An 18,773-nucleotide genomic window follows, 5' to 3' on the forward strand; every position below is an offset into this window, starting at 1 on the left:
CTATCGCCTTATTAAATTACCCATACACCACGCCTACTAGAAGATATTAGAATAGACCCCAAAATGTCTGATGATAGTCGAAAGACTTCAAGCTCATAGGAATCAAACCGAGACTAAACACTCGTGCGATAGTTTAGTTAAAAGTGAGCGCGTGATCTTAGTAAATAAGATTCTGACAGTAATGCTCGATTAATATTATATGTATACCTCATTCATTTGTTTCAGTGTTAAAATGGTCCACAATAATATAACCATAGGACTAGACCACGTGTTGAGAGATTTGGTATGTAACAACAGTATTTTTACGGTTGAATTTTGTCATATTTAAACTAAAGAATAATTAACTAATATTTATTACATACTAGCTTTCGCCCGCGGCACCGTCCGCGTGAATATAATATTAGTAAGATTTTAATAAGCTCGAGTTTTTGCTTCTGAATTGTGGAATGGAATGGCGGATTCGAAGCCAGGAACATAAGATTACTTGCTCGTTTTTAAGTGAAGATTAAAGCACGATGTCAATTAAGAGCGTGCGCACACCTGAAACTAAACTATCGCACAACTGTTTAGTCGCGCTTTGATTCTTATAAGCTTATATGGAGATACGCACACTACTCGATTTTTAGTTGTGCAACTAAACAGTTCAATTTGCTACGAAACAATCGACTATCGCACGACTGTTGTGCGATAGTTTGGTCAAAGGTGTGCGCCCGCTCTAAGAGACTGTTTATGTCTTTTTCTTTGATAGTCTGCAGATATTTTTCCATTAAATCAGGTTCGAAATTTAAAATTGTTTTTTAACAAAAGCAACATAAACGATTGTTACAGAGATATCATTGATTCGCATTCGGAATCCCAGGTTATTCTCTTCAATATCAAGCAGTTTGATATTCAAAATTAAAAGTAACCGATGCATTTCGATCGTTGCAATCGAAACCTTATTGTATGCACATTAAGTTTTTATTCCATGAACGTTTACTTAAGTTCTTTTTGATCCGAGTTGCATATTACGTTATGCTACGTTCGTTTGTTTCGTTTTGCAAAAGATTGAGCACACAATTGTTTGGTTGAGTTAACGAAAGTGCATTGTTGGAATATGAAACACAATTTGAAGTGAAATTATAGAATTGGTTACAAATGTTACATTGAAACATTATGTCTTTAAAGTGTGTGTACACAACTGTGAATTCGGTAAGATTCAGTGTTGTATATAACGGTAAAGTATGTACAAAATACTTAACTAATAACAAGTAAAGGACTATACATTAATTGGCATAATTATAACATTGAAATTGATGATAAAACATTTCTTTAAAGACGCAAGTAATCCAAGGCGTAAAGACTTTCAAATAATATTTAGATTGTTGACATTTTTGTGTCATTCACAGAGGGATGCGGTGTCGTCATATTTATTTATAAACTATCCAATTAATTGGAAATAACATTTTAAAAAGATATTAGTAAAAATACTAACTATATAATTGAAAAGTTAACCTTTTATTTAGTATTACTTCATTTATAATTTTTACATTAGTGTTTGCACAGCACGTGGTGAATTATGTATAAGACGGAAATACAGGTAACAGTAACAATTGACACATAACCTCTAATGAATAAAGTACACACAACAGCGCTGGAATAAGTTGAACGATATGACCTTCGGAAATCTTGCACTTGACTGCTTCGTGATCTTTATTACTTGGATCAGTATCGTTACTTAGTTACATTATTATTTTAATTAAGTGATGTACTCTATATTTTAATATATTAATTTTGCAGACGGTATATAAGCATGTAATTATTTGCTAATGTTTCTACAAAGTACATAATGAAATCGAAGGTCGTACAGAAACATACAATTTTATTATAAGACGTTTTTACGTATATTGTAAATTATGTAAATGATCCTTAATATATTTATAATAATCATGTTATGATATCACGTCGTTATAATGTTTTATTGCCAAGCCGTGCATAACTAACTATAGTTCGGTTTTAATGTCAATTAATTTTAAATTTCACTAGATGGCGTTGACGTCAATTCTGTTGTGCGATTGCCGATTGTTTCGCAGCAAATTTAACTGCTTAGTTGCACAACTAAAATTCGAGTAAGTAATGTGTAAGCTCATAGGAATGAAAGCGATACAAAAAAGTTCTGCGATAGTTTAGTTTCCGGTATGCGTCCGCTCTAATTAGCAGTCTTTTACGACATGCCAGTAACGTCAGTGATATTGGATAACATTATATTTGCTTGCCGTCGACATAAAAATACGAGTTGGTCATAATTTACAATGTCAATCTATACTAATATAATAAAGCGTAAACACACACTTCTTTGTAGCCTAAGAAGTCAACAATCATATCATATTTTTGAATCACCTTAAATAAAAAGCCTTACACTTACGTCACGCTTCAGGCTGTATATTTTTACGCCGTTAAACTTAGGGGTAAATATTTTGGATAAAAACCCTAATGTGGGAAAGAGACCATAAGTTGCTGCCAACATCAAGGAAGCAAGGTTGCCATGGTTTGACATCATGTCATGTCATTTTGACATTTGCAATTGATAATTTGACAAATGTAAACAATAAAATGAAATTTCATAATTTTATGCGGATGAAGTCGCATGGGAACAGCTAGTAGTGGATAAGTTAACTAGTGACTGCATGTAGATAATGATTTATTTATATACTTAGAGCTCGCGCACACCTTTGACTAAACTTACGCACAACTGTTTAGTCTTTTGTTGCTTCCTAGGAGCAGAAACGAGGTACACAACTCGATTTTTAGTTGTGCAACTGAACAATTGAATTGATTGCGAAACAATCGCACGACAGTTGTGCTATAGTTTAATCAAAAGTTTGCGCCCGCTCTAATTATACTTTGCAATATAATATGGTTGATATACAATAAGAACTTGTTTTTCCTTTGTTCTATGCAGAATGGAGAGGATGTGCTGCCCGATAAAGATGGCGAGGAACGCAAAGGTAACGTAACGTACGGCATCGACGATACGCCGCCATGGTACCTCTGCATCTTCATGGCGCTCCAGGTAACACTAGTCATTATATTGCCAATAATTATCTTATGAAATAGAACAGAAAAGAGATGCTTCAAGTCTTTTAAGTAAGTTTTAATCAAGTTAAACCTCAAGTAACGAATTGCTTTTTGATAGCGAAATTTTGGTCTACTTTCTTTTTCAATTCTTCCAATGCTTTGTCCATACAATCTAAGGGAAGCAATCATCTAAGTAGGATACATTAACGATATTTTTAATAGACTAGTTATAGTATAAGGTCAACCTTCCACAGCACTATCTAACAATGATCGGAGCGATAGTCGCGATCCCGTTCATTCTGTGCCCCGCGCTCTGCATGGAGGAGACCGACCCTGATCGCTCCAACATCATCTCTACTATGATATTTGTCACTGGTAAGTGCTTATTGGCACTTCTGATGTACATAATCTATGATCTGATTTGGATTTACGTTAGCATCGACAAGCAAACAATCGACAATCGTACAACTGTTGTGCGATTGTCGATTGTTTCGCCAATGCAACTGTTTAGTTGCACAACTAAAATCGAGTAGTGTCCGCACCTCCTTAAAACTCATAGGAATCAAAGCGAGACTAACCAGTTGTGCGATAGTTTAGTCAAAGGCGCGCTTTAAAATCGCAATTATTTTATTTCGTCTCTAAAACGCAAGATAGATTTATAAACTCAACTGCCACACCTTATAGTCACTAAATGCATACTGAGCACAGCTTAGTGTAGATTTGTCACAATATCTACACTAAGGGATTACTTAATAGTCTCCTAATAAGTCACACAAGTGTTCGTTTAACATTTTCATGCTTCTAATGTACTTAATTCATAACAAAAGAATGAACGGATTTGTTGATAACTTTGAGATCACGGAATTAAGGCTGAGTTAACATATAAAGATAACATATCAGAGGTTGAAACAGTAATTACGTTATCAGGACGTCTGGGTATGAATTATCTAGCATATAATATCTTTAATCACGAATACCGTAAAAACCAGGGTAAACAGTATCACTGAGGGACGGTATACTTTTCACTTCCGCTCGGAGAAAGTCGCGAACATAAGGCTCTGTGTGAAATTGTAAAGACATAAACAAGGCTTTTGTTCACTATTATCTAAATTCAAATATAAACTATTAACTGTTGCTCTCGACTTTCTCCGATTGGAATTTAAAAAAAAAAAAACAAATAGGTATTTCTTGTGTTCTTCCAGACTATCGGTTTAGCAGTTTAGACTACAAACTTTAACAAACATCAATCCATCTATATATCTAAACAGTCGTATTTGTAAGTTTAAAACACACTAAATCATTGCCGTCTCTATTCTTTGAAAGAGACTGAAAGAGACAACATTTATGTTTAACAGTGGTATCTTAAAGTAAACATTTATATTTATATTATCTGTATTAAAGCGAAAGGTAGTATATCACTTATTGAAACATAGTATAGTTTCCGAGACGTAATGCCTGCCACACACGTGTCACTTGTACCCTCGTCTCACATCAAAGGCGGGTAACACATGATGTCTAGTCTTGAGGCGATTCCTTTGACGTCAGTGGAATGTATAATCAAGGAATTGAATGCTTCAACGAAACTATATCTAAGTTTTGTTTTGTTGCTTTACAGTATTCAGTGCAATTATTGAAGTATTTACATGTAGATTTTCCTAACAATATGCGAAATAAATAATTATGTCGTAGTAATTTGAAAAGGTTTTTATGTAATTTTAAAACACCATGGAAAAACTTAACAATTATTGGCAGCGTTCAAAACTAAATTCGATTTTTAAATGGTATTTAAAAAGCAGATTCTTACGCACGTTCTATGCTCATTAACATTACGAATAACCGTGAGTTTTTATTGCCGAAACATTTGCTCAGCAACATATTTCTTTCTCTGTCTTTTCAAAGATTGAAAGATGGATAGCAGTATGTTTTCTATACATGTTTCTGCAGTGCAAACTGAATAAACGGTGGCCTCTAGAATTAGTCACAGTCTGGCTGACAATGGATTTACAAGGCCTTGAATGTTGTTTAAAAGTATGGAAAAAGAATTACTTTGTTGCTTCCTAACATGTTGTTAGAGCATGCACACACTTTAAAGTAAACAGTCGCACAACTTTTTAGTCTCGCTTTGATTCCTATACAGCTTATTTAGAGGTACACTACTCGATTTTTAGTTGTGCAACCGTTAAATGGCCTGCAGAACAATCGAGAATCGCAAAACAGTAGTGCGATAGTTTGGTCAAAGGTGTGCGCTCGCTCTCACTAATTATTCTGCGAAATAGGATATTCAGTTAAATGCCATGTAAAAAAAATTACATGTAACTTTTTAATTTAAATTAAAAATACTATAGTTCCAACTAAATTTCCTTATATCGTAATGCAACTATCTAGTTAACGGTCCCCCATGAGAAATGCTATGATCGTTTTAATGTTTATTGTAGAGCATAATTACCTTTATTACTGTAAATGTGGAACAGTTCAAATGGTTAATTATATTAACAACAACAATAAAACAAATTGAACAAAAAACTTCAAAAATATACAACAAAAAGTAAATTTGGAGGTGCTGGGATTTGAACCCAGGACTTTCAGCATGCGAAGCAGACACTCTACCGCTGAGTTACACCCCCTATGTCTAAAGCCTTTGAATTTTATCATAACTTGAATTCATAACGTGTATTTGTAGGTCTTATAACATGGCTGCAGTGTACGTTCGGATGTCGGCTGCCTATAGTTCAGGGCGGGACGATCTCGTTCTTGGTGCCGACACTGGCGATCCTGGGGCTGCCGGCGTGGCGTTGCCCGGAGCCGCACCAGCTAGAGGCCATGACTGACCAGGAGCGACGCCTTGTGTGGACCACCAGAATGTGCGAGCTGTCCGGGGCTATCGCTGTATCGGCGCTGTTTCAACTGTTCTGTGGTACGTTTAGTTGTTACGAACACTCATCATATACCCTTAGTGTCTTTAGTATTTAAATTATGTCTTACTTAAGGGACTGGGTATGTTTTTAGTATGAATAAGTTTTATTAGTGATATGTACATGCAGGTTACTTCGGTATCATCGGGTCGTTTCTGCGGTTCGTGACGCCGTTGACGATCGCGCCCACGGTGGCGCTAGTGGGGCTCACGCTGTTTGGCCACGCCGCGGAGGCCGCCGCCCAGCAGTGGGGCATCGCCGCTGGGTAAACATTGCTTTGTACTCGTATATCGGGTGAAAAATCACTGATATTTTTAAAGAACATGACCAGTCTCATAGAAAAAAGACGCGAAATATTGTAGGTCTATCATCTGAGCTCTCTTTCTACTTAATTTGTCTTTTGTTGATTATTTTATCTTTTAGATAGGAACAAAAAAATTCAAAACAAATCTGAAAAGGCTTTTTTCTTTTGTTACTTCTTTACAAATAGCCAATTTCAAATTAGACATTGTTAAGTAACAAAATTTAAGGCGTTATAGTTTTTAATTAGTAAAAAGCTCTATAATTTACTGTAACTTTAGTATCTATTTAGGATCTAGTATGAACAAAAACCCAGCACAGTCCAGGTCACTGCAGGTCATTGCTCCCGCCCGGGCTCAAGGCGGGCGGGGTGAAGCGGGGTGAGTCGAGGTGCGGTGGGGCGGGCGGGAGTTAACAATATCAGGCCAACGGCACTGACCTCAGCCAATTTGGTTATCAAATCCCTAGGTTGTGATACATGGACATGTTAGCCTTAAATTACTGCCGCTAGATTATTAGAATTTACCCACAAGAACTTACCAGGACATAACTTAACCTAGATAACCTAGAATATTACTTAAACTAATATTATAAATGCAAAGGTTTAGATGGATGTTTGTTAGAAGGTAACTCAGAAACGACTCAACCAATCTAGATGGAGTTTAGCACATTTTTAAAATGAAATCTGGAAAAACGCATAAGCTACTTACTGAGTTTTTTAAATTACGCGCGGACGGAGTCTATAACGAAAACTAGTATGTTATACAGAAGCAAATAAGCATATCATCTAAAGAAACCTCATTTAGAAGATAGGACAAGATGTGATGCACATAAAATGGTGCCAAAAAAACAATAGACAGTAAATTCTAATTTAGACACAATGCTACCAAAATTAAATATGCTGCAGTAATAGCAATTAAATATAAACATAAAATTAAAACGATAACTAGCATATAAGGAATTACAAATTGTTAAAAATCGCATATTTTAGATTTCCCCAAACAATTATCTACCACCATTTAAAATGTTCACATGTTAATTTGGTAAAAAAAGGAAAACGTTACACAGGTGTGTACAGGTGGGAACTGGGAACGAGCCTTGTTTATGACGCGCATGACACAAGGGCCGAAAGGTCGGGGGGTCAATGACCGCCGGCATAGCTTTATTGATTTTATCACCCATTACACCTAACGATAATTTTATAAATATATACATGACCTATTAATATAGTTTTTATTATATTTTATTATAACTTCTTTGATCTAATTTTATTCTATTAAAAGGTTTTGCTGCTATAAAATAATATCCCTTACCATCCTATATTTAAGTGAATAGTTTTTTTTACACAGATTAAACAACAAGAATTAAAGCAGTTTAAAATTTAGACAAACAACGAACTAAGTAAAACTTTTTGTATAGACTAAAAAAATGCTTTCCTACGAATAACAGGTCAATCTAAGCTACCCTAAGTAGTCGCTTAAGTTTTAAATATAAGACAGAATTTATTTTAAACATAATTAAAACTCGTCTTAGAAAATCAGTTCAAGTCAAGAAGTACCAGGGGCTCATATGCCGGGTGGAGTCGGCGTTGCCATAGCAACCGGGTCGGCGCCCTCGCAACAAGTCCGCGCTGTATCGATTCCATCTGCATCCCGGATGCGCCCGTGCGAGGTTTTATTGGATTTTGCATCGTGACCTATATCCAGTCCCGATTTAACCTGGAAATTGCTGTTGCCCTGGCAATAGCCGGTCGAAGCGATAAGGTTATTGAATTTCCTTTATGTTGTTTATATGGAAAATTATTTAATACGGTATGAAAGCGGAAATGATTTTATAAAAACTTTGTTTTATAAAAGTCTCATTAATTATAAATCTTTAGTTACTCTTTGTTTAGCAATATTTGGGTTGGTATAACGCATGTTTTAAAATTAACCCTTGCTCAAAGCTCAAACCGTGTGAAATTATTTTTAGTAAAATTAAATTCGAAAGCCTTTTAATTAAATCTAAAGTTGTGCTTCTGACACTTCAAAATTGTTCTAAAACTTTTGACACTTTTAAAAGTTCTAATTGTCTTTTCCCGTTCTTAGTTTAGAACAGTGGATTAAAGCATTTATAATTTGTAAGAATTTTTTTCCGTTCCGTTTATCCGACCTTTGTTCCAAACGTTTAAATCAGCGCAGACATTTTAAAAACATTTTCAGTTTCGTTTTAAATCTGTTTTATAATTTCTTGAAATTATGAAATTATAAACGAAGTTTAAGTTTTTTTTATATAAAATATTTAATACAGACAATAGAATAAATATATTATACTATAAAAAATATATTGACATTTGGAGGTGCTGGGATTTGAACCCAGGACTTTCAGCATGCGAAGCAGACACTCTACCGCTGAGTTACACCCCCGTTGGTTAAAGGGATAAACTTGTGTATAACTTAGTACAACACTGACTATGTAAAGGCCTTACAAAGCTCGGTATTTAGTTCATTTTTCGTCAAAGCCCATGTGAATGGGAATTCGGAAATTCCTCGTCTGTGATGTCCACTGAATTCCTTTCAAGCGCGACCATGTCATGATTGCCATCAGTCATATAGCTTCGCACAAACAATGCTTTTATCTGTATGAAGCGAGGAATTTCTGCTATATTATGGCTAGTATTTAATACTAGCTTTCGCCCGCGATTCCGTTCGCGTTGAATTAATCAAAAAGAAAAGTATGTGTTCTTCCAGACTATCCTCTACATCTATGCCAAATTTCATCGAGATCCCTTCAGCCGTTTGAGGTACAAATACAAACTAACATTCATCCATCCGTCTTAACTTCCGCATTTATAATATTAATAACATAGCAATAACCCGTCTTAAATCGGAACGTGGTACAAAAGAATATTCTAGGCGTACATACTTAAATGCCACGTATTGTACAATTAAAAATTTACTTCTACCCTAGATGTTTATGACGTAATAAAGTAATTATTTGTTTTTAAAAAACTAAAGTCAAAAATATAGTACAAACATGTATTTATAATGTTATTTCTAAACAGTATCAACGTTTATAATGTAGAGCGAGCAAGTAGGTTAAACAAAATGCACGTCGGAATAAAGAAGTTACTGGAAAAATGTGACGAGAAAACTGCTTCTATGCTGAATACAGCGTCTATTGCGACTTTGTAATACTTGTCCATTCTATTAATAGTAACATCTTTTGTTAAGACAAACATAGCTTTTGTTTTTTTAAATGCATAGACATTTAATATAAGCCTGGACATAGCGAACAACTTTTTTTTCACCGGTTAAATTTGACACGTCGAGACGCTTCTATCTGTTTGATTTTTTTCTGTTTTGTTTGAAAGCTATCACTGCAATAGAAAGAATAGTTTTTAGTTAGTCCACTTAACTATATCGACGAAAAAAGAAATTGTTAGGGTATGTACAATTTTTATTTAATAGTGAATCTCATATACCCTTGTCCGACGCATTGTCATGATTAGGTCCGGTCCACTCAACCCTTTGTGCTGACAATAACACGACAAAGGCTCGCCAGTAAAACCACCGCACTACGGATATCCGAGCCTTGTCAATGTGCTTTCAGACAGATAATGCAATTCTGTATCCCGTTTATTTAAAAGGGTGGGTTTCCTATAAAACTGTTTGAAAAAATATGTTTCCTGACATTATCTTTAAAATAAAGATTGGTAATACAAGCGCCAATTCATTTCTAAAATGAAATCTCATCCAAAAATTAAAATTATATGAACTTAGACACCATTTCACAGTCAAAAGTTTTAATTCTTAGTGTAAAGTGTTCACTTCGTCTATGGCTTTGGATTAGAACAAGAGATATAAAAACTGAATAATGCAGTTTGGTGCAAAACAAACCAGCTGTTTGTTGCAGGACTTTCATTCTGCTGACGATATTCTCGCAGTGCATGACTGAAGTGAAGATACCCACGCTCTCCTACAAGCGCGGCTCCGGACTGACAGTCATATGGTTCCCGCTATTCAAACTGTTCCCTGTGAGTTGATTTTTCCAAAGCACAACTTATATTAATATTCAATAGATTTTAATAGAAAAATGTCATTGTTTATGCAAAGAAACGGTCAAAACTATTTTACAAACATAAATAGTTGGACATTTCTTATTAAATGAGAGTAATTTTATTTTGATTTAATTTTTTTAATAATTTTAAGCAGCAGTAATATTCACTTACTAACAGTAATCCGCCATTGTTCATATCGTCTTCGTCTCGTGTCTCACGCATGCATCTGTCCTTGTCCTGTAGAAGAACGTTCCGTTTTATGCGTTATCCACAGAATTTAAATTGCTACACCATTTTGATTTTAAAATGAAATGGTTTGAAGTTTATGTAATTTTTTAATTTAAGTTAGATATTTAAATAAGGAATTAAATGTTGTATGTATTAAGGTTTTGCTGACGATAGTGCTGATGTGGTCCGTGTGCGGCGTGCTGACGGCCACGGACGTGTTCCCGGTCGGCCACGCCGCGCGCACCGACCTCAAACTCAACATCATACGAGATGCGCCCTGGTTCCGAATACCATATCCAGGTAGATCTACATTTTACAGGTTACTTTATCTTGGAAACAATCGTTAATGTTGCAACAAATTTAAAATTGAATCTACAATTATTAGAGAAGGTTTCTCTTTAGCCTTGGTAGACAACATTTTTGTACTATTTTACCTCAGGTCAGTGGGGCCGGCCGACGGTAAGCGTGGCGGGCGTGCTGGGCATGCTGGCGGGCGTGCTCGCCTGCACCGTCGAGTCTATCAGCTACTACCCGACCACCGCCAGGATGTGCGGTTAGTATACCAACAGAAGAAGAAGATCGAATAGACCGAGTGTGTAAATCAGAAACAAAAACCAATCGTAGACTCTTAATTCTTTAAAAAATTGAATTTTTATAAATTAATCTACGAGAAAAAACCGTTCGTATGTTTCTTTCATTTTTGATTTGTTATGTTTATGTTTGCAATCTTTGAAACTCGTTCTACATTTGCAGCGGCTCCTCCACCACCTCTGCACGCGATCAATCGTGGTCTGGGCACGGAGGGTCTCGGTACAATGCTGGCGGGCCTCTGGGGCTCCGGGAACGGCACCAACACCTTCGGCGAAAACGTCGGTGCCATCGGAGTCACTAAAGTACTAGACTTAACAACAACCCTTAAACATTAAGAAAAATCTCCATGACGTCTTAACTAACACTGATAAATCCTTTGTATGAAGGTGGGGTCGCGGCGGGTAGTGCAGTGGGCGGCGGCGCTGATGGTGGTGCAAGGGCTGGTGGGCAAGTTGTGTGCCGTCTTCATCATCATCCCTCAGCCCATCGTCGGTGGCCTCTTCTGCGTCATGTTCGGCATGATATCCGCTTTTGGTACGTGCTGTTAAAAGCAAAATAAGTCTCTAGCTCCTCAATAATAAGGTTACCATAGAATTCACTACCGTTTTTTACTGGCTTCTGTAATGTTAGTCACATCCTTGGGATCTAACTGGATTAATCAACCAACGGTTTGGTATTCATTTGTTTGTTAATTCTCAACTCTGCTATTACCAGGTCTGTCAGCGCTGCAGTACGTGGACCTGAACAGCTCTCGTAACCTGTACATCATTGGGTTCAGCCTGTTCTTTCCGCTGGTGCTGACGCGCTGGATGTCGGCTCACAGCGGCATTATTAACACCGGCGTGGAGGCGCTGGACGCTGTGCTGCAAGTGCTGCTATCCACTTCTATATTAGTCGGCGGAATTGTTGGCTGTTTACTGGATAATCTAATACCTGGTTTGATTTTTTGTTTGTGTTGTTTCGTTTACTTAGGGCCTGTCCCACCACTGGCTGATAGAGGCTCAGATAGCTTTGAAATGACGTCACTAACAGATAAGATAGCAAAATCCGATATTTCCATCACACATTTTACATGTTGGATTGTTATCAGACAATGTACAATTTGTTGGTAAAGGTCCATTGCCTTTTTAAAGCTTAAGTTTTAATGTGTTTGTTTAATTGCAGGCACGGAAGAGGAGCGTGGATTGAAGGCGTGGGCCAAGGAGATGTCTCTGGAGGCGGCAGGCGCCAGCGAGCTCGGCGACACCTACGACTTACCCGTCGGCATGTCGCTTGTGCGAAGGTACACGTGCAGCACTATATAGTGCTTAGTATTATGTTCCCATATTAATGCATTAAACTGATATTTTATCAATTCTTTCAGATGGAAATGGACGTCGTATTTGCCGTTCATGCCGACATATGAAGCGGGAAAATTCACAGCGCTGTTCACACGGAAGAAAGAAAGCTGATCGTACAGGATGTGAGGCTTCAGTCAGCATTTTGTTGTAAGTCTCCAAGAGGATGAGATAATGAAAGATTTATCTTTGCGAAGAACTTGTTACAAATGAACACAGTTTATCAGATGTGTAGAATAAATGGCATCAATATACTTAATTGTATGTAGTTTTATTTTCACAGTCCGTTATCACATAATTTTCCGATGTAATTTTTAAGTAGGTCTGATATATTATATCGAAATAATTATAGTTAACACTTATACATATTTCTGAGGGTTTTGGGAGATCTTTCGTAAATTGTCGACTTCTTGTTACTTATTTAAATTGATGGTACTTGCGAAGATTTAAGGGCTGCTAAACGGAAGTGACGCTTAAGTGACGTTTGAGGACCGCTTTTGTCAAGAGGGATGTTCACTTTTGCTCTTATCAAGGACTTTTCATAATTCATTAATTGTGAAAAAATGTTATACGAACGATAAATTAAAGATAGCTAGGTTTTATTTTATTCAGCCTAAACAAATGCGTCTTTTTCACTGTGTTACATAAGGATACATGTTTTCATAAGTTTTCATTTACTTCTCATCCCAGGTTCATTGTACTTGTGACAGCCCTGGAACGGAAATTGATATTAATTGCACTCAGAGTGACGGACTAGAGGGAGCCGAAATCTAATAAACTAGATTAAAAGAAGATTGTTCCTCCTCTGATTGGAATAAAAGATGACTAACTAATTTATAGTCGTGAAAGCTGAATAATTAACTCTGAACACGAGATTTAGCTCGCTTTAAACTTCGAAACAAATGACAATCGCACAGTTATGTAATAAGTCCAAAGGTGTGCGCCCTTAGTCGTCATTACTTAGTAGTTACTTTAAAATTTTAATTAAAACATTTTTTCTGTTAATATTAGAGTTACATAATTAAAAAGATGTAACTAAGTACTAAAGAAATTGGACTAAGACCATATTCTTTGTAAAATCAGACCACTCCTAGTATAATATCCGATGCCATTTTTAAAGGTTCTAATTTTAAAGCAGATTATATATCAAGAGTAAATAAACATTTTAATATCTCCTTCGTATTCCTAAACACAAAAAAGATACGCGTTTGTGTTTAATATTCATGAAGGTAGTTTATTTGTACCCGGAAGAGATAAAAAGGCACTTGGAGATCCCTCGTTACTTGACCTAAAGTGCTTCTGGACCAAAGTGCGTACGTGACCTTAGACGAGTAGCTATTGAATGTTTGACAACTGTTGCCGATAAAAATCAGCCCGTTTTACTAACTTGCTTAACACGTTTACTGCGGCAAGTAAAAACATTACTTTTCATTTCGTGCAGCGGAGGGCCAAAATGTACCCCAATGATATATCCGCCAGTGCGTGGCAGGTCAATTTAGACCCACCAGCACTAGGATAGATTCAATTGCTATAACTTTGTGGAAACATAATGTATACATTTCATGTAATGTATACACCTGAGATAATCGTTTTCAACTAGCGAAAGGGGCATAGTTTTCTTTGTCCGCACCGGCTTAAATACCGCGGCAGGCCGACATCGGCCTGTTACGTAGTGAACGTGTTGATATTTACAACCAAGGGATGTTGTCCGTTTTCACGATTTTCTATCGACCACTAACTACTATTTACTATCTTAAACTGCATTAAAGGTAATCGTAGCAAAATATAGGAGTGATTCTGAGTATGTCATACTCAGAATCACAAGCCCTTAATGTACCTACACGTTAACTGACAATTAACGTTTTACCTATGTATATAAGTTTAGCTTTCGACCGCAACTCCATCCGCATGAAATTTAAAAAAAAAGACAAAGTGTAAGTAGCCTATGTGTTCTTCCAGATTATTCTCTACATCATCTATGACAAATTTCATCGAGATCCGTTTAGACTAAAAACTCTAACAAACATCCATCCATTTAAACTTTTGCATTTATAACTTTAGTAAGATTTATTGTACAGTTCAGACACACAGAAAACAGGCGTGAAGTGGAAGCAATTCCACGTTTCGTCTAAAAAGTGTGGCGCCGATGGCCTAGTTTTAGTCCCTTTCCCTCTCCACCCTTTTCTTAAGAGAATAGGATGGGAAGGAAAAGTGGATTTGACGGTGGAGGAGACGTATAGGAAGGGGAAATGTCCTCTTTATGTGCGTGTCCTCCTCCGTCAATTAAGGGTAGGTAACGCATCTGCAATTGTGGATGTTTATGGGCAGCGGTCGCTTTCCATTTCGGTGGATTCAGGTGGCCGCTTGCTCGTTTGCCACCTTATATTATTAAAAAAAAAAGTTCGACTGTTTAAACTGAAGGTATGTAGCTGGCTTTAATTTATGCTCCTTTTAATATGTTTATTAATATTTTAAACCATGTCATAGGTTGTCTGAGTGGATACGACCCTTTGAAGTCGACACCAGCCGCTGTCAAAGGGAATCCGTGCATAAATGATTCGTCAGCCAACTGTACGGGATAACTTTACGATGTTCAAGGAAATATCGACCTTAAGCAACTGACATACTGTTTATATTACAATGAATTAGCTTCGCTACTTTACTTTTCATATAGAAAATACCTTTCATGCTGATAACGTGGTCAAATCCCAATGGAGTTAGCATTTAACGTGTAATTCCATTGGCGTAACATTACAAAATAACGTTGTCTCTATTTTAATAAAGATAGTGATAAGGATTATATTTTCGAAATAATTATATCGATAATGGACTTAACCATAATTAAAATAATATTCTTTATGTTCATTATTAAGGTTCTAAATGCTATGTCTCTTTTATACCTTAGCGACAAAGAATTTCAGCAAATCATAATTTCATGATCATTTTTGTATTAACTTAAATATTTGTATCATAAATATACATTTTTGCTGCTTAATATTGAACACAAAAGTATAAATTCAATACCGGACAGAGTTATAATAACCCATGTCAAAGTATGACTGAAACTTTGTCAAACTTAAGACATCGTGCTCCGTTCCAAAGTTCCGAGCGGCCTTTTTGTTTGGAACTACGTCTTTGTAAGATGAACAATAAGCGCGCACACCTTTGACTAAACTATCGCACAACTGTTCAGTCTCGCTTTGATTCCTATGAGCTTATATGGAGGTACTCTACTCGATTTTTATTTGTGCAACTAAACAGTTGAATTGGCTGCGAAACAATCGACAATCGCACAACAGTTGTAGATTAGTGAAAGGTAAACGGGCGTTATTGTATTGCAATTTTATACCTTAATAGGTACTCACAGTGTCCTCTTTTGTTTGACATACTAACGTACTGAAAGGAATCTTGAATATTTCGCTTCGTAACCACCGCTTACAATCTGATACGCGTCTAAAGTTTAATGGAATTCACAGTTTAAATGTATTTTCAGTATGTCAATTGATTAAACTGCAGTTTCTGGCATCAATAACATTGAGTATTTTGTCGAATGCAGTACAGGGGGTGTAACTCAGCGGTAGAGTGTCTGCTTCGCATGCTGAAAGTCCTGGGTTCAAATCCCAGCACCTCCAATATTTTTTTTGTTATTTATCAATACGAAAGAATTTTAAATTTAACGTTGACAGAGATTCAAAGCTTTTTGTAATGTACAGTTTGGAATCTAAAAAAAAGCCATTTTTTCAAGTGTTTCAAAAAAATGTTATTTTTAAGTAAGTAAAAAGTATGTTAACGTTATTTATAACAGTACCAATTAAATAAGAAACGCCATCTTCAGTAAAATTATGAAAAGAAATTCCTGTAATTGACCAAGAAGTCTTGACACATAAAAGTATTTATTTTGCAATACAAGTGAATATAAATTATTATGTGTCGGGTTTTTCTCAAATGTATATTTTTTTCTTTTATTAAAGTCAAGGCTAATTAGGTTGAAGTATTAAAATTAATTAAGCCAAATTAAAATTACATTGTAGAGGAAACGCATATCATCTTACTAATATTATAAATGTGAAAGTTTAGATGGAAGGATGGATGTTTGTTTGAGTTTGTAGCCTAAACGGCTAAACGGATTCCGATGAAATTTGTCATAGATGTAGAATATATTCTGGAAGAACACATAGGCTATTCACTTTTGTTTTTTCCAATACCACGCGGACGGAGTCGCGGGCGAAAACTAGTATTCAATAAAAAACTTAAACAACATTTCAAGAAACTTATTATAAACAAATTTGGCTCACCTTTATTACGCTCATCAAAATTATATAAAAAAGACAAAAAGCTACCTTTCACTTCTGTAATTCTAAAGATCACGTCCGCTAAATTCAGTCTCGTTTCAGCCGGCTAATTAATACTGAAATCTGAAACCACAAAAGCTCTCTGTAAGGTAATTTAAATGCACGAATACTAAATAGGTCAACTTGGTTCGGGCGCTGTCATGCGCTTACAAAACCTTTATTCCGTTTACCTTAATTGACTGAGGGGAACATAAATTGTTTCGTTATTAAATTAACTAGTTTTCCCTCAATTATTTACGTTTATATATTTTTAACCAGTCAGGTAAATATGTAAATTACGTATACAAAGCTATATTAATCTATATGTATACTAATGTAAAGAGGAAAGATTTGTATTTTTGTATTTATTGAAATAACCCAAAAAGTACAGGACCGATTTTAAAAATTCTTGCACCGTTAAAAAGCTACGTTATCAGTAAGTAACATAGGCTATATTTACTATATATCTAATTTCACGCTGTCGAAGTCGAGAGCAATAGCTATCTGACGATATCCTAACAGCGTTATTACATGGACTAGATAATATTCATGCAATCTCTATGCTGCATACTGTTGAATATGTAAGAGCTTCATTCGACAAAATGGGACACATAGTTATAAATGCATATGAAATTAGCAATGCTTTAAATAAACGAGTAATCACCAATTTATTAAACGAATTAAATCCTACACAGTTTGAAAAATAAAGCACAGATAAAATAAGGCAGTAACATCACGACTGACATTAGAATTGTAAGAAGGCAAAGTGCAAAAAAACTAGTAATGAAGTACAAAAATCCAAGCAAAGGAGCCATTAAATTAATATTTAGATCTGTCCAATATTTTACAAACAAACAGAGATGTTGTGTTTATATTGTAGAATGAAAGGCATGCAGGATATAAAGTTTCATTTAAACAACAACACAGGTTAAATGTTTATTCAACCAAATCGAATTTATACTTTAGTTGCATTTTTGCTGCGTACAATCTCCCTGTATACAGTACAAGTACATGACAACGCCTTTTCAGTGTGGGTTAAGACAAAGATGCCATCCATGTGTTTTGGGCTCTGAAGAAATAAACATAAACAATAAATACGCTTAAATAATCAAAAGCTTGAACATCCTGAAGATTTCTTAGCTGAAAAATCAGTTCCATGAAAAATGAATACAAATTGATTTAAGAGATTGAAAACAATTTATTTAGCGATTGTTCAGCAGACAATAAAAGAGTAGGCGAAGATTCCAGACGACCTTTTGGGGTCATCCTCGGTCACTGGAACTTCAGTACATTTCCATCGGTGTCTTCGATAATTGCGAAGAGACATATAGCCAAAGTGGCCTAGAATCCCTATGAGACGTGCTGTAATTTTCTTGTAGCGGAAAACTTGTAAAGAATTGCATCAGTTGTGCATTTGTGTGGGGTGTTCGCGGAGTGGCCGATGGTCGGCGCACGCACGCAACCTGTTGTATGGACGGCGGGCGGCGGGCAGCGGGCGAGTGCGGGGCGTGTGCGGGCGGCGGGCGCGGGGACACGTCCTATCGATTGGGGCGAGGCTATCCCATTCCCACCGGCAGTCCCAGTCGCGTCACGCCCGCGGTCGAGTGCAGACGTGTGTGTATAACTGCCCGCCGCGGCCCGCGCCTTGTTCAACTCGTCATGCTGCCGGTGCGAAGCTGGCCGCAGTGAGAACCATATTTTCAGGTGAATTTACGTTTATATATAAATGTATCGCTTCACGTTTATTTTCGCGCGTGTCTGTTTGTTTGTCATTGTTTAGTTTACACGCTTTCCGACGTAAAGTTCATGCGTTTTACAGCATTCTACTTCGCTGAAAATATCTTACGCTGAAAAGAATAAGGCGTTTTTTTTTGTCGAAGTGATTGTTTTATTGTTTGTACATTTAACGTCTATTTTGATATCATTAACCCAGTATGTGGATAGTTTATTTCACGAGGAGTTCCGCCGTCTTATTTAT

At 36.3% G+C, this 18,773-nt stretch overlaps 2 protein-coding genes and 3 non-coding genes across 6 annotated transcripts in view; 3 read left to right on the forward strand and 2 right to left on the reverse strand.

Moving 5' to 3' along the window:
• Positions 1 to 6: 6 nt before the first annotated feature.
• On the forward strand, positions 7 to 12,723 carry LOC106109854 (solute carrier family 23 member 2). Of its 2 annotated transcripts, XM_013291492.1 has the most exons (14): positions 7 to 143; positions 226 to 283; positions 2,942 to 3,052; positions 3,312 to 3,432; positions 5,738 to 5,971; positions 6,099 to 6,234; positions 10,164 to 10,284; positions 10,695 to 10,836; positions 10,976 to 11,089; positions 11,290 to 11,429; positions 11,514 to 11,661; positions 11,842 to 12,063; positions 12,292 to 12,409; positions 12,491 to 12,723. In XM_013291492.1, the coding sequence occupies exons 2-14, from the start codon at positions 233 to 235 to the stop codon at positions 12,576 to 12,578; spliced, it is 1,746 nt and encodes a 581-aa protein (XP_013146946.1). In that variant the 5' UTR covers positions 7 to 143; positions 226 to 232; the 3' UTR covers positions 12,579 to 12,723. The 2 variants fall into 2 exon arrangements, with proteins under 2 accessions (XP_013146946.1, XP_013146947.1); XM_013291493.1 differs by lacking the exons at positions 7 to 143; positions 226 to 283 and adding an exon at positions 932 to 1,191.
• On the reverse strand, positions 5,610 to 5,681 carry Trnaa-cgc. Its single transcript has one exon. It is a non-coding gene; the product is annotated as a tRNA-Ala (tRNA).
• Trnaa-cgc lies at positions 8,603 to 8,674 on the reverse strand. The gene has a single exon. It is a non-coding gene; the product is annotated as a tRNA-Ala (tRNA).
• Positions 12,724 to 16,024: 3,301 nt separating the features above from the next.
• Positions 16,025 to 16,096, forward strand: Trnaa-cgc. The gene has a single exon. It is a non-coding gene; the product is annotated as a tRNA-Ala (tRNA).
• Positions 16,097 to 18,387: 2,291 nt separating this feature from the next.
• The window catches only part of LOC106109862, a 36,361-nt gene continuing 35,975 nt past the window's right edge, over positions 18,388 to 18,773 (forward strand). Inside the window, exon 1 of the mRNA XM_013291500.1 lies at positions 18,388 to 18,499. The gene's annotated coding sequence lies outside the window, so the exon portion shown is untranslated. The remainder of the gene's footprint in view (positions 18,500 to 18,773) is intronic.

The sequence above is a fragment of the Papilio polytes genome, unplaced genomic scaffold (assembly GCF_000836215.1).
Source record: "Papilio polytes unplaced genomic scaffold, Ppol_1.0 DF821067.1, whole genome shotgun sequence".
NCBI lineage: Eukaryota > Metazoa > Arthropoda > Insecta > Lepidoptera > Papilionidae > Papilio > Papilio polytes.

Excerpts from the sequence above, each read along its gene's own strand:
- LOC106109854 (XM_013291492.1), top strand. The coding sequence starts at position 233 with ATGGTCCACAATAATATAACCATAGGACTAGACCACGTGTTGAGAGAT. Across the intron at positions 3,053-3,311 it reads GCATCTTCATGGCGCTCCAG|CACTATCTAACAATGATCGG; the intron begins GTAACACTAGTC and ends AACCTTCCACAG. Across the intron at positions 10,837-10,975 it reads GTTCCGAATACCATATCCAG|GTCAGTGGGGCCGGCCGACG; the intron begins GTAGATCTACAT and ends ATTTTACCTCAG.